Genomic DNA, 16130 nt, shown 5'->3' on the forward strand with positions numbered 1-16130 from the left:
GGTGGTTTCTACACCTGGAAAGCACCGCACCCTTAGCTACGAGGCTGAGATGTGGGGAGCAAGCAGAGCGTGTAACATGTTACATAGGTCATGCAACTCAAAGCCATCCATGTGTGAAAACCATGAACGCATCCTCCCGTGCTGATAGTGTCAGGTGGTAAAGGCTTCAGTGTCTACTGACCACACATTACAGCACACAAAGCAGTAAATCTATCTAGATGCAATGTAGATATAATATAAAAAAACATTTACACAATCTTGCCAGAGTTTAACAATTACAGTAGTGCTACATGTAATATAAGCAGTAAGCCAAAGGAACACTTGCTACATGCTAACACAGACATACACACACACACACACTAACAAAGCGGAGGAAGTTGTTCAAGCAGTTAGTGAAACTCAAGGTGACCCCTTAATTGGCCGCATAATTATGATTCGTCTAAAAATACAACAAAAAGGGGAAAAAAGCTAACTCATTCAGTGGGCCGTGAGTGGCAGGGTCAAGCTGAAGGAGAGGTTTAATTTGGTATTGTGTGGCTATCACCCCGCACTTATAAGCGCTTAGCCAAACACAACTCTAGGCACTTCGCTGTGAAAACAGTGGGAACCATTACCACACTCGTAATTAGAGACACTGCACAAACTGCAGAGCCGAGTAGAAAGGAGCTCATTGTAAAATGTCAGAGTCACAAGTGCAGCAAGAAGCAGGCCCGGCCAAGAAGGTGTGTGTGTGTGTGTGTGTGTGTGTGTGTGTGTGTGTGTGTGTGTGTGTGTGTGTGTGTGTGTGTGTATGTGTGTGTGCGTGCGTGCGTGCGTGCGTGTGTGTGTGTGTGCGTGTGTGAGGTGGGGGATGCATCTCTTCAACGCTAATTCAGACGCTCATTAGTGAAATCACCTCAACTGCGCCTCGCCTCTAGCTTGGCCTCGGCCCACACTCCGCGAGACTGATTACCTGAATCCGTTAAGTAATCAGCACCTCTGCAAGGCAGCAATCAGTCTGTTTGGTTAGAGTGTGGAAGTTGATTCGTTGCCTCGTGTCTTTGTGAGGAAACACGAGTGAGAGTGGTACAGTAAGAAATCCCCAACACTGTATCTGTTCCCGCTGTGCTGGTCCCAGACATGTGTGCCTACGGCCCAGTTAAGGCCCCAGTCCAGGCTGTAAACCAAGCTGCACACGTGTGATAGAAACCACGGCTTCTCTAAGTCACTTTGGTTAAACACACCTGCTTCAGTCCCTCTGTTCGGCGCATGTTTATGTATCCTGGCTTGCATGAAAATAGATTTTTTTGATGTTAGCCATGCCGCCATCCTACGCTAATTAGCACGTGAAATCCAGTTGACAAGACTTAACAAAAGCCTGAAAAGGTGTTTGTGTGTTGGGTTTGGGTGATGCCATTTCATGCAACGCACCATGGCTCTCAGGATGCATCACTGCCGAGACAAAAAAAAAAAAGAGGGAAAGAGCATTAGGGGGCCTGTCGGCTCTACACCACTCTGTTCTGGTCTGCTGTGTTGCGTTATGGTGCTAGCCTGGCTTCTAGCCTTAGCTTGAGTGCTCCCTCCACTCCACCATTGTTCCATTTGATGGCACTAAGTGACTGATTTAGGTTCAATGCCTGCATAGAGCAGACAGGCCAGCTGTGGGTTAAGGAGATAGTATTCAAGTGAGCTAACCCAATTCAAACCCAATCAAGCTGGGATTTATTGTTGGGGTCTGTATTTAGAAATCTGATAGAGTCTGCATTAGTTCTTTGACTTGCATTATTTCTTTTAGTGGAGGACTATAAACGGCAAACCATGTTTTCCAGTAGGGACATAAATTTAGGGTTTTATGGGCATTACCGCAAATGCACGCGGCGAATGGGAAGGAGGGACGGCCGCACAGGAAGTGAGGATGACACAGCTCGCAGACATGGCACCGTGGCGCACAAATATAGTCTGTCTTCCTGGGAGAAGATGCGATTTCACACCTAGCGAATCGTGCCGCACCGCGCATGAATACAGAAGAAAAGCAATCAGGGACCTAAATGCAGGCGCCTGTGGAAAGGTTTTCTTTTATAGCAATCCACTGTGACTTGTAATAAAATGTGACTGACCTGTCAATCATTACGTTTGCACACAAAAGGTCTGTCAGGAAAATGGATTTTGAATTTTTGTCGCTGATATGCGAAATATGACACTTTGCTGGTTTGTTAGTCGGAGGCCAAGAAAGGCGCCGCTGACTGGGAGCTTAAAAGGGACAAATGTGCCACATGCCGAAAAACGACAGTCGTCTGTGTTATATTTAAGAAGTGACCCATATCCACGACTAATTTAGGATTTAAACTCGCATCTAAGAGCTTAAAAGAGGGCAGACCGTTTCTGGGAATTAGACAGTCATTTTCCACTGGGTGATGGACTGGTCTAGTTATAGATCGGTCTGGGAGGCGTACAGTATTTCTGTATATTTGTCTGCCACATCTACGACTGTCACAAACGTCAGCGCCGGACGTTTCCCGCCGACCCGCGACGTGCGACGTAAACACGGCGTCTCGAGCTGACCGCTCGCGATCCCGCCGACAACCGCAAACATGACCTCATTAGCCCAGAGCGCTGCCCTTCGCCGCTGACAGTCAAAACACGGCATCGGAAAAAAAAAAAGGCCACCGAGCGCTGGCGTGGAGCGCAAATTAGAAAGCAGCTAATACATCCCTGAATGCGCTATTGTGAAAACACTGCCATGAGGCGGATGCATGACTGATTAATAAACACAAACTAACAAGCTCCCACAGTGACTTGTCCATAAGTATTAAAAATTAAGCCGGTCCACGTACGTTAGCGGTTGAATCCATTTGTTTTGCTCGGTTACAGTGTGTCTGGAGGAGAGGTCTCCGTGGACGAGCAGGGCTGAGCCCCGGCTGGCAGCGGTCCAGGACAGCAGCCTAAGGCGTGGGCACCAACAGGCCTCCTCAGTCCCCCTGATCTCTTAATGATTGATCCAAACTAGATAACCATCATTACCATTCACACGCTCTCTCTTCCCCAGGTCTCCTTTCCTCCGTCTAATTTTATCTTTCATTTGCATGTTGCCATGGACTAATTAAATCCTTCCCTTCTGTCTCCCTCCCCACTGTCTTTTCCTCCTCTCTCTGTGCGTCCACTGGTATGAAAAATAAGGCAGCGCATTTCTGGCGCATTATTATGTATGAAATGTGGGGACATAATGTATTCCAGTCGGGTGAAGTTCTGTAGACCCTGTCTGTAATGAGCACAACAGAAGTAGACTCACTTCGCAGCCCCTCTCTCACTAAAGACAGAAGCCGCTGACCTTCCCTCTGTCTACCGCCCACGCGCTCTCTCCAGCCGCTTCCCACCCTCCGTGCACGGGGTTTCCTCCTGCCACCGCCATGATCCTTTTGGTTTGTAGTTCTGTCCCACTTGGCTTTAATTTACAGCGGGAAAATAATTAGAATCTCACTTTTCTGAAGAGTGGAGCGAAAATGTAAACAATGCTTCCCTGCGGGCGGGTGCTTCATCACTTTGACAGGTGCATTTGAATTTGCCTGGGTGGCGGACAGGCTTGGTTATTTATGTGTCAGTTGCACATGGAAGCCTCGGTTGTGGCTGGAACTGTAGTTTGGACTGAGACTAGGGAAGAGATTGGAGCTCGGTGGAGTGAAGGGTAATGGTCCGGACTGAAAGAAAATGGTGCTGGTTCTGAACTGTGGCTGGGCCTGGAACACTGTATGTGGAGATTAGACTTATGCGAGTACGAGGAAGAGATATGGTAGCAAATGATGAATGCAACCCAACAAGATGCATGAATAGTACCATGTATAAAGCATATACCCTCATACAAAGTCCTATAGTAATACTAATAATAATAATAATAATAATGTGTTTTTTTTAAATAGAGAAACTCACCAGCGTTATTCTTTTAAATGATTTACAGTACGGACTTCAATATTAATATCCTCTCCATCAATAGCTTATGGAGATGGAGCCATTTTCATCATGGCTGTGTTACATGTTTACCTGTAATATTTTATATTTTGCTGAACAAAGAGCCACAAAAAGATGTCAGGATACGGAAACGTAGTGGCGGCAGCAGCTCCAATATCACAGGAAGGAGTGATCATTAACCGAAAAAAAGAGCTAGTGGCAGCTTCTTTTGTCCGCAGACGCTCATCCACGCACACGCACACATGCACACACACACGCACAGAAACAGTAACAGTCCTCTATGTGCTAACAAACACGCACACATCCACGCTCACAAACAGACAAAGCCTCACACTGTGAGGCAACGCATGCGTACATCTCCCAGCGCCTGCGGGCGCTTGGGGCTAGGCAGCAGGGAGTGGGGGAGTGGGGGTGTGGGGGGGGCGCAGAGGGATGGGGGGGAGGCGGGGGGAGGAGGAGGGAGAGGAGTGTGTACTGTGCAGAGACTCTCTAAGCTTTGGAGGGTCAATCCCTCCACTCCTCCACCACCACCACCCACCGTCTGTCAGAGAAAACCCAGGTTCAAGGCCTTTTTGTTGCTCAGAACCCGGCTCATGCTTGAAACGCAGACTGTGTGTAGCCACACGCACCAACACAGACGCATGAGCACACAGCCATTCACTATTTGAAATAATAGGCACATACAGTGTACTTTAGTGCAGATGCATAAGCTTTACACACCGATGCTCATTCACAGAGACATTAATGCAGGCCAGGCGCATACTGTATGACATGCACTGGGAAGGAAGGCTACAGGAGATCGCACATGGCTGGGAACAGATTAAACCACAAAGCAGAAAAGCCAACCACGCACATGCATGGATAAGCCAAGCAATGTAAGTCATTAGGATGGAAATAGATATGCTATTATTGCAAATTTTGCCAATATGTGGACACTCAGCTGATATAATTGGAGCAGCTTGAACGCGGCGTGGATGCACACTCTGCGCTGGGCCCGATTTGGCTGGAGCAAAGGTTTGTGTCTGGTTGAACGCAGCATCGGAGGAGACAGGCCCCTCACTCACATTTGCATGCGGACACACACACACACACACACACACACACACACACACACACACACACACACACACACACGCACGCACACACACACACACACACACACACACACACACACACACACACACACACACACACGATACACCATCTTTTATCCACCCTCCTCTCATCAATAGGCCCATGAAGCAGAGGTCGCTGTCTATTACTATTTCAACCTAAATAATCTCAGTTTAACTGCAATAACATACTAAGTGAAACAGCAGCACAGACCAAATTGGACTTCGAGAAAACATAAACAAGCAACAATGACCGTGTTTGCAGTCAGAATAAACTGAACGACTTTAAAAGCGATTATCCAGCATGATAATATCTCTAAGTGCCTGAGATAATCCAGAAAATAAGATATGCATAATTCACTGTTACTAATCCCCTTTGCAGAAAAATAAAGCCTACTGCCAGCCGGCAGTAAACATCTCAGATAGACCATCTTTGGCTTCCATGCCATGTCTGACTCACTCCGATGCCCTTAGGAGATCACTTTTCCAGGTTTGCTTTGGCACATGTAGAAGTTTACCTGCAACTTTATTTAACAAAGGAAAACCTTGTTTGTTAATGTCTCTATCAACAGACAGTTACATTTTAATCAACCTTCAAACATGTAATTAAAACATTAACATGACCCCACCTAAAAACACTTGAGCCCCACTTCACACGTTTAGACGTAATAAGACACTGACATCAAAGGACACGCTTCTGTGTAAATTTACAGCGTGTAAATATTGTAATAACCTGCAGCCAAAGGCAAAACTGGACATTTCTAACACTTAGCAAAACAAATAGCATTTAATGTTTCAAACCTCTGACCATTCAGTAATTCTTCTTAAATAAGAGTTGAGAACCAGTGTTACCATTGAATAATGTCCACTTACATCCACAAAGAGTGTATCGTACTCTGTCTATAAGGTTCTGAGTAAAAGAATAATAAAAATAAAACAAAACGACAACTCCAAATGTCTCTCTCTGCGCAGGATGTCATGTGGGCCTGTTAAGATGCGACACCTGTCACAATCAGCAGACCTTCCTCATCCCCTCTGGGCCCAGAAAGCGGCCAAGGTCGAACTCTTTAGAGGAAAGGAAGTGAAAGAAGGGGAGAGAAGTGACTAACGACAGACAGTCGGGTGGAATCAGATCTATCAAGCTGCAGCTGCAAAGCCTCTGCGAGTGGAAGGCTGTGGCACATAGAGGATCGGGACTTTTATTTGTTCGTACTGGATGTGATGCACGGCCTCCGACATTTCTTTAGCTGACATAATTAACTTCTGTTTCCACAGTAATTAAGCTGCACTGGTCCCCACATGTAACATTAATCAATCACATTTTTTGGTTAACCCACATTCTGTGCAGATGTGAGCCAGGTGGTTCGGGCGCTAAACCCCTGGAACTCGGCTAAGGCGAGTTCTTGAAATCTGCGCTCCGTGTTTGGAGAGCTCCCGCTAAAAGCTTTCCTCGCTGCTCATTCGTGTCATCTTTCGCCGGCTGGTTCACATTACGGGCCGGCGAGGCATCGGGCCAGGGCTCCTTAGGACCCGGCCTGGCGGGAGGAAGGACGGAAAATCGAGGGGATGTGGAGGATGAGGAGGGAGGAACAGAAAAGAGGCTGAGCGTGGTGAAAGCCTGGTTTCAATTCCAACCCTACGCAGCTGAACATGTTTTGACAGCTGACGGGCTGAAGCTTCGTATTATGAAGAAATTAAATTAAAAAGCTCCTCCTCATTGACGGATTCACGTCTAAAACTCTTAAGAAACGCAATGTTTTGAATGATCTTCAAGCATCTTAGTTCGAACCTTTTGTGCTGACCGTGGCGCTCGCTCCCTGTCCTCCACTTTCCCCTTCCCTCCCTGTGATAGAAAAGCCTGCCCAGGCCCAGGCTTAGCTAGATAATGACATTCTCTCCCTGGATTAATTGTGAGGGACACATTAAGCAATGGGGCTGACACTCCCTGTAATTAAACTCCTCACACCGACGAGTCGGTGCTGGAACACGCTCTCCTTTCTCTCGTTATCGCGCTCTGCGACTGTGGGCCCGTCTGAAGCTTCGTGTGACAGCGTGTGATGAATTTCGCAGAGGACAACGGTTTATTTCCTGGTTCGCAGTGGTTTGCGTCTGTGATCCACAACTGTTGCGCAACCTAATCCCTGCTTCCACGCGACGCGCTGGCCTGGATACTGTTTTTACACTGGGCCCAGCCTCTTGCAGGCGGGTTGGGGAGGTCAGAGGTCACGCGGAAAGCCGTTTTTTCACGTACTGAATAAAAGTGAGTTCTCAGAGGCTAATTTATAACATGCATAATGCAAAGGAGTGGTGTGGAACCAGGAGCACTGAGGTGTGAGTGGGACTGTAACATTCTCTAAGCAGACTGGGATAGTGTGTTGTTTTCCTGTGAGGTGCGCTTGATCTTTACGTGGTTTCATGCTTTTCTTTTTTAACCACTGTGCACCGCTTTCACACATTGCTGCCCAGCTAAGTCCGTGACCTTTTCAGGAACACAGGCACGCAGCCTCTGCAGTCAGATCTCATATTGAGCTCCCTAATGCTCTCGCTGTGGACGCGGCGCTTGGCTCTTACTGCGTCGCTCCTGTCCTTGCTTGCCTGCCCGCCATCGCCCCGGGGGCCACAGGGGCCCTCAGCGCTGTCCACTAAAGGAAGACGAGGAAAAGAGAAAAAAAACGCATCCACCGTAATTGAAGAAGCCACTCTAATGTGACGTGCACACATGCGGGCGCACAGAAAGGTTACACTTACAAATGTGCATGATGGTTCTACTGTACACGCATGCATAAGCATTTTGTGTAAACGCACTCTGTGCTGTAGAGTATGAATCTGGACAGGCTTGCATTCACACACAAGCAGCGAAGCACATGAAGCCCCACACACACACACAGACCACATCACTGTTTAGTGGAGGTGGGGGGGTTGGAACGACTCCAGTGACCCCCCACACACACACATAGAGCAGTAGTTGCCCTCTGACTCCCCTCCTGTGCCACTGAGGCTTTTTGCTCCTCCTCTCCTCTCCTGGTGTTCCTGTGTTGCTATTATGGGTTCCTCCTCAGCAGCGGACAGCCCTATTGTCATTTGACAGCGCATCCTGTGTATCCGGTCACAGCCTGCTGCTCCCTCTGTCCCCTTTCCTGTCCAAAGCTTCGTCTTCTTTCACCCGAGTCTAGCCTTGCATCTCAGGTGGCCTGATGCTCACTTTACTGAGCCCAAATGGGGAATGCACATGGAATTATATGCGCATCAAGTCTACATCATATTATTTAGTTGAACTTTTAGACTACAAATGAGAAAAATTCTCTTATTTCTCACTAAGTATTAAATAGAAGAGCCTTGTATCTTTGTGGTCCAGTGGTGATCAGGATGGAGAAGAAATCTTAAATCAACAGTCAGCATCTCAGACTCCAATTCGTCAACAGGTTCAGTCCCCGTCAACCGCACAGTTGTTGCAAAGCACCCTGGGTGTTCCCAAACTTGCCCGCTGGTAACCCATTACCTAGATATACAGCGCGAAGGTACGCAAATGTTGATGCAATCAGGTTGTGAAAACATCTCCGGGGCCACCAGTCAAACCCCCTCTCTCCTCTCTCCCACCTTCTGTGCTTCTGTTAATCTCTCGCTCTCTCCTTCAATTACCACAATGTCACCACCACCGCTGGGAACGTTTCCTTTTGGCGAATTAGCAGGGAGCGAGGCGTGCGGCGGGGTAAGCCGGTCCTCCAATCTGTCACTGTCATAGCGGAGGTGCTCTGACGAAAAAAAAAAAGTTTGTATATCTAAGTACTAGAGAAATTAACATCTCCCTTCCAGGTAACGTAATCAAGGGCGTGATGGGAGACAATGAATTAGGTCCATCTGTGTCACTGCCGTTACATAATTAATGAAGCTCATTACTGAACAGCGAGTATGAGTATTAGCCTTCTAGCTGATAACATGAAAAAGCAGTGGAAAAGTAACATTTTCTTGTTTGTTTCTGTGGATGTTTGCTATTGAACTCAGTGGACCACGCCTTGCCCTGCAGCCGGAGCAGCGAGCTAACGTTACTCAGTTTAGGCTGTGGAGGCGCAAACTCATCAGATCCAGAACAACATTTCACACCTTTCATGTCATAAACGGCGGTTGAACCAAGGCTCAGCAGTTAATTTACGACTCCTAGCTGATGACCTTTGATGGAAATGAATCGTTTTTCTTCTCTTCCTTAGAATAAATTAAAGATCACACAGGTGTTAGACTCGTTTTATCATCCTCCTTGCTTGGCCGGTGAAGTTGTAACGCTGACATCTTAACCTGAGAGTAATATTTAAACCATGAAGCTGCTCAAATGATCATATGGCGCGGCGGAATCTATAATATACAGTTAATTGGCGAGAAAGTAAAAATTAGATTATGTTTTATGACCTCCCTGTGAAAATTACAAGTTTGATAATAATAGACCATTTACAGCTTGGTTATTGAATGTGAATTCTTTTTTTATAGTTTCAGTGCTGGAGGGAGACGCAGCAGTTCAGTTACAGCAGAGCACATCCAGAAAACTAGTTTTAACCTAGTTGAAGGTAATTATTTCTGATTGTTTACTCGTGTTCATTTCACCCTCTTTGTCTTGGTGTCTGAGGGGCATTTACTTTATTAACTTATATGAAGATTTCACATTATTTCATATAAACTGTGATGTTGTTTTAATATAAAACACTTTATAAAATAAATTTTTCTACAGGTATATCTAGAAACAAAAGCACCTTTTACCTAATCATCCAAAGGACACTGTTGCCTATTTTTCCTGTAATTTGTCACTTAATGTAAGCTGATGGCACAAACTACCACTGGGGTCATTCATGTGTCTGGTAGCACGTACACGCAGATCCTTCTTTCACACTATACTGTTCAATAACTTTGTAAAACTGCTTCCACATGAGATGACTGCTCCTGCGAACGCCTTGTTTTCCTTCCCCTCATCCCTCCTTTCTCCCACTCAGCTAATGAAGGCCTTGTGGCCCACAGTTATTAAAATTATGCCCTTGCCTCTGATATTAATTGGGTCCATAATAAGGAATGCGTCAGATTCATTATTTAATTGCAAGGGCACATTTGGAATACAGTTTCTGAAATGTATTTTTAATGAAAAACACTACATCCTGACCTAATCATATCAACCTTATTCTATCTAATTAAGGATGCAAAAAAATCATTAGAGTTGCAAAATATTAGTTTCAGCTCTGTCGGGCTGCTCCTTTGCTCGCCCTCATGAATATGTTTTTTTTTCCTGTCTATGATAAATAGTTAATGAGGGAAAAATGACAAAATTTGCATGTAGGCAAATTAGTCTGATAGAGATATGTCTTTGCTGAGTTAGGAAAGTGACCCTTTTCACAGGAGAAATTGTTGCAATAATTATCAAATAATGGCGAGGCCTTCTTATTTTGATGAAAAATTGCCCGCTTGAATAATGTACAAATCCCAAAATGCAATAACTGTAAATTTTCATCATGTCGGCGTGGTAATGTGCTCGCATTTTATCAGTTTAATAACACCAAATCAGGGACAATATGAAGTATGCGGTAATTGTTGCTGTGGAGGGAGATCTGCGGTAATGCGAGATGATTTAGGAGAAGCAACCCAGCAAGAGGCCATCAGCCGCTAAATGAAGCATTTTCTTAATCACAAACTTTGAGGGTGTAATGTCTTTCAAAATCTCTAAACATTGGGGAGGCTCAGTTCTCTCCTAATACACAGGTCCATCACCAGCCTATTAGCTGAGTTTAGACACCACACATGTTGCCAGGGTTGCATTCTTGTTAAGAAAAAAAAAAGACGCTGTTTTACAGATTGTAAAGTATGTGGTGACTTGTGACATGTTCTGGTTTTGATTCGAGTTTAGCCACTGTGTTGTTTATGAGTGTCATATTAAGTTGCATTATAATCAGCAAAGCTTGCGGCATAAACTTGTATAGCCACAATCTGGTCTTGTTCATTTGAAAATATTAGAAACAACAACATTATTTAGTTTCACTTACTGAGCTAGAAACAGAAACAGGAACTAGACTGTACAGTAGTTCGCAGTATAAAAAGCTACAGAACCACCCTAAAAACTGAAACGTTAAACAGCAAATAACTTTGTGCTCATGTTCACATGTGTACCTCAGGTGGGAAACATAGCAGAGCTACAGTATAGCAGCTGTCTGTTGGTTGAAGTTTAAAATGTCTGCCAGGGAGGTAATAATATGCATATACGTTCTGTATTACTTGAATAAGGACTGAACTGATGAATGCACTGTGAAACAAGATGTCCCCGGTAATAATATTCCCAGTATACTGTAGCCTATGCACATGTCGATAGAGTCTTGCTTCAATGCAATATCTTTTGAAATTGGTTTCCACAGACTAATCAGAGCCACTAGCTGCTTTTCTGTTTTGGTAATTATCTTGTACTAATTAGAATGAAGCTAAAGACCTCAGAGTGAAGTCTGAGCTTTCTAAAATGTAAGTAAAGAAAATGCATTGGTATGAAAAGAATCCGTTCTATGCATGTTCTTTAGAGCAGTGAGGGACATCATGGCTGCCGGTAATGGTCAATGTTTTCTTACCTTGCGCCTTTCCCCGTTGAAGCCCCTCCACTGCTCCGCCTTTTTCACAATGTAGCTCAGCTCCTGATTCGACAGCTCCAGGTCTTCGGGCACAAAGTAGATCCCCTCCTCGGCCGTCAGCCGCTGATACACGTCCAGCATGCGACCGTCGTTGTGGAACCTGGGACATGAGGAGCGAAATGAGCGACATCGTACTGAATCGCTGGCTCTGCTCTGTGAGGGTCACATGAGGTCAAAGGATAAACATTCAGCTGGAAACTGCAAACAAGCAGGTCTGTGGCTGGAGCTATGTTAAACAGCATCATGTCCTCTTGTTTAAACATCTTGGCTGCATTTTATGGAGCAGGTCAAATCACAGCGATCCCAACTTGCTGGAAGAACATATGAAACGTCTATTGATTACACAAAGCACAGTGGCAGTGTAGCACCCCATAAAAGTCTAATACATCAATTCCAACTCAATAACAGAGAAAAAGGAATCAAACAAATTGGCCTGTGAGTGGGAAGCACTTTGTTAGCACAGGCCGGCTGTAGCCACGTCTGTGTTCGGCTGCGCGTCTGTGTGGTTGCGCATCTGTTAATGTGTGGGAGTCCAGTCCTGGGATGCTCTTCGGTGTTAATGCTGAACTTCAAACGATGGCAGGATGCAACAGACGTGCTGGTTGCAGATGCGTCTGCAGAGACAGAGCCTGAGTCACAGGAAAGCGCTCAGCCCGGCAGAAAGCGTATTGATTCATGCTTCCAGATGAGCGCGGATCACCAAAGTGTTGTTTTTCTTTCACCACACAAGGGTGCACGCAGCCAACCCCTAAAAAGCATCACCATGTCTGTAAACAAATGCTTTGGCTGACCATCAAAACTAACAGACCTTGTGCCCTTCCATAGAGATTCTAACCAGTCAGAGGGTAATCAACTCTCAAATAAAACCAACATCAAGGAGACAGGGATTTATACAAGGAGCTGGTGTGGAGCTTTGAACTCAGCATCCTTCCCCATAGCTCTTGGGAGCGGGATGTTTGTAGAATCTTGACCTCAGACACAGGAATAGCATGCATTCATTTTCATCCTACACTTGAATTGCGCTTCTCATTCATTTATGCGTCTTTTCTCTTGGAGGAATTCACCATCTTTGCATCTTTTGTGATTCATGTCAGGCTCGTTTCATTGGTTTCGGAAGTGCACTGAATGTAAGTATGTCATGCTCATATGGGATGATAAAGCTCGTACCGTTTCTTTTTTTAGAGTGCGGGTCAACGTGAGGACATCAATTAGCTTATGGACAACACAAAGTGGGTAAAAAGAGAAACGGGGGATGCTTTAGTGTGGGAAAGTAAATGGATGATAACAATGACAACAATGGTAACAATCAGTCTTTATACTCCAAAAAAACTCATTTAAAGGAAATTACAAAAAAAAATCAACAAGTACCATTTCACTAAGACCCCACTAATAGCATGACGAAGCACAGGTACCTCCAGACCGCACAGGTACCACAGACAGCACTGAAACCAACAGAAACTAGGGGAGCTGAAAAAACACAAAATCATCAAGAGTTGCTATGATGGAATTTAAACAATTTGCTTGACTGTCTGTGTAAATTGGAATAACACCAAATATGGTTTCAATATTTTGTTTCCTAGTGACTGTAGTACAATTATACCTATTATTACTTGTATATATGTATACATACAGTATACAGTAGCCCTTTAGTGTATCTATGGCCAAAGAGAAACACACTCTCACAGAAACTTTGCCCATCTAACCTTGTGCCCATTTGGATTTAAACCACCATTAATGCCACATCACTATTGTGTCTGTTTATCAAGTTTCAAAGAGGACAGGGGTGTCGAATATTATATTTTTGCAGCCAGTGAATAAAAGCTACCTAAAATGTAATTAAAACAGGATAACAGTCCATTCTATCTATACATATAGCCCGGGGCCTTTTTTTAGAAATAGGTCATGGTCTGTGTCAGAGCCCCCTTCCTTGCAGCCAATAGGAAACTGTAACCCATAAAATTATCAGTCTCGCTTCAGCCTTGTGGCCTACATTCACTACAAGCCCGTGTGGCGGTTGAGTGGCAGAAGTCATTATTCCCAGCTGCTGTTTTAATATTGTCCATTTAGCTGGAGTCTGATAAGCGTACCGCTTACTGAAATTAGATGGCAACTCTCCTCGCCCGCCAATCTCAAACTGATTAATTCAAGAAGGCTTTTCTTACATTTTGAGCTGTTAATGGAATTTGGTCTTTCATGAGGGTGGGAGAACACACCTTGAGTGAACACTGAGTCACATTATTTAGTAATTTATCAGCCATCCTTTGAGTTTTTTTTCTTCTATAGCGCCAAAAAAAATCAATTATTTAAAAAGTGAAATAATTATCTTTTGAGATAAACCGTGATCAGTGACTCTGCAAAGCATCTTTTGCTGCAATAGTGTCATTCTGCTGTAAGGTTTATAAGAGGTAGACTCTGGCTGATGGACTGTTTTTGCCTTCCATTCACGCTAAAATGGAATAGATCTTATGCATCACTAAACAAATATGCAAAAATCGTGCGAGGTGTTAAAATCCCGCCATAAACCCAACAAGTGAATGCATCAGAATGGCTGACCTCAATCTGCAAGACTCGAGTGGAATACACAGGGAATTAAGACGGAGTATTTGTATGTGCAGTCCATTTTCGGTACGTATGAAACCTGCAGTGATACCAACCATGCAAAACATTCAGCCTAATCGCATAACGCGAGGGGGGCTACACGTTCACGCTATATCAAAACACATCTAACTTTTGAATTCGAAACGCTTTCAGTGTTCCTACCGATCGCAGACTGTGGGTATGTGGAAAAAGGCAGCGCAGGGTGTATGGCTGCTTTTGTGACCGATAAGTCAGTGTGTGTGTAGATGTGTGGGGTTGATGCAGAACTGCATAAGTAATTCCTTGTGACTATGCAATCAAAATGGATTAGATCAACATTTGTTCTCGTTGTTGTTTTTTGGTGCTTTGCAGCGGACAGAGGAGGGAGAGAAACCATGGATTGGGTGCAACGTGCACGAGGCCGCGGTCGCACTGTCCCTGAACAGGTGCTTCAGAGTGTAGGCTGGTGAGGGCCTCCTTCACCGTCAGGAAGGTCAAACAGAGCTCAGCGTGAGGGGTTAATGGATCCTACAATACTTATCTACGGCAGCGGGCCCTTTGCTGCCATTTGCCTCAGCGACACGCGGTGATTCTTCACCGTAATTGTTGATCGGTTGCCGTCAGAGCTCTAATTCCGAAAGCCTATGTTTAGTTGCGCTCCAGAAGACTAGCTCATAAAAGAAACTTCCTTGTTGTACACAGCGCCTGCGATGACAGGGACATCACTCATCTTGCTTTTCAGAATAATGTTCTTCTGGGCGTTTAATGTGAGAAATATGCTAACCAGTATTCACTATACTGTACAGTATGTCATCATACTGACAACTGTGCACAGCTTGAAAATAAATAAAAAAATACTGCAAAAATTGCAGCAAACCTGAATGACGTACGGCTCCATGTCAGTCAGGAACTAAATACAAAAGGCTTTTGAATTAAAACAATATGTAAATTTCGAGAATCAAGCTAATTGATCCACCCAACAAGTTGCAAAGTGTCTCATTGGACCCTGAACGCACCGTGCTCATCGCTAAATAAAAGCTCCTGCTGCTCGTGATGGGGTCGTCTTGGGGTCTTACCTGAGCAGGTAGATGGAGAGGATGGTGACAGAAAGCAGGGAGAGGACAGCGTAGAGGAAGAGAGTGATGATCACGCCCGCCGCTCCTGATTGGTCGGCTCGGTGAAAGTGCCAGTAGAGTTTGGCGGCGTCGCCCACCGGCGCGTCAGGGCTGTAGGTGAGACGCTGCGGCCACAAAGACGAGAGGAGGATCAAGGGTGGCACAAACCTGCTATAGCGTCAAGGCAAAGTGGTTGTGTGCTATTTCAACTATTTCAGTAGGTTCCACTGACGAAACCCAGCCCTCTGCCAAAAAAGGCACCCAGCTAACCTTGCCGTTCTCTTTATCAGCCCCCCCCTCCCCTTTTTTCCACATTCTAAAGTCACATTGTCAAGATGAAGCGAACTATTTAAAGTGTCCAAGTTATTTTTAAGTGACTTACCCCGAGGGCGGCGTCCACCGCGAAAACCGCCAGGGGGTCGAGGACTGTCCACACTCCCTGAGCCATGATAAACTTTGACGTGAAGGAAGGGAGTGAGCCAAATATCTGTTGACAGCCCCATCTGATCAGAACCAGCAGGAACGTTACTGCGCTCAAGGTCACGGGACCCGCGACCACCATCGCCAGCTCCTCCCGAGTGTGGAGCAAAGAACTCTGGTATATGAGGTCCACCGTGTGCGCGTGGAACTGGAATCTGATGCAAGGGGAAACACAATGTGCGAGTTACACACACTAATTCACGCACTCTGGCTTCTCACTCCTGGATTTGAGCGGCTTGTCTCATTCCTCCTGACAGATC

The 16130-nt window shown here is 45.3% G+C and overlaps 1 protein-coding gene across 9 annotated transcripts in view; it reads right to left on the bottom strand.

Moving 5' to 3' along the window:
• Positions 1-16130, bottom strand: part of ofcc1 (orofacial cleft 1 candidate 1) — a 76103-nt gene that overhangs the window by 14573 nt on the left and 45400 nt on the right. For 8 of the 9 annotated variants that reach the window (XR_008694569.1, XM_029149004.3, XM_029149003.3 and 5 more), the window contains 3 exons: positions 15773-16025; positions 15352-15515; positions 11639-11798 (listed from right to left, as the gene is read on the bottom strand). Coding sequence is in view for 8 of the 9 variants with exons in the window: in XM_029149004.3 (XP_029004837.1) it covers positions 11639-11798; positions 15352-15515; positions 15773-16025 (577 nt within the window). In the remaining variant the exon portion in view is untranslated. Of the gene's footprint in view, positions 1-8693; positions 8807-11638; positions 11799-15351; positions 15516-15772; positions 16026-16130 lie in introns of all 9 variants that reach the window. The other variant, XM_029149007.3, reaches the window with a different exon arrangement.

The sequence above is a fragment of the Betta splendens genome, chromosome 4, assembly GCF_900634795.4.
Source record: "Betta splendens chromosome 4, fBetSpl5.4, whole genome shotgun sequence".
Taxonomy (NCBI): Eukaryota; Metazoa; Chordata; class Actinopteri; order Anabantiformes; family Osphronemidae; genus Betta; species Betta splendens.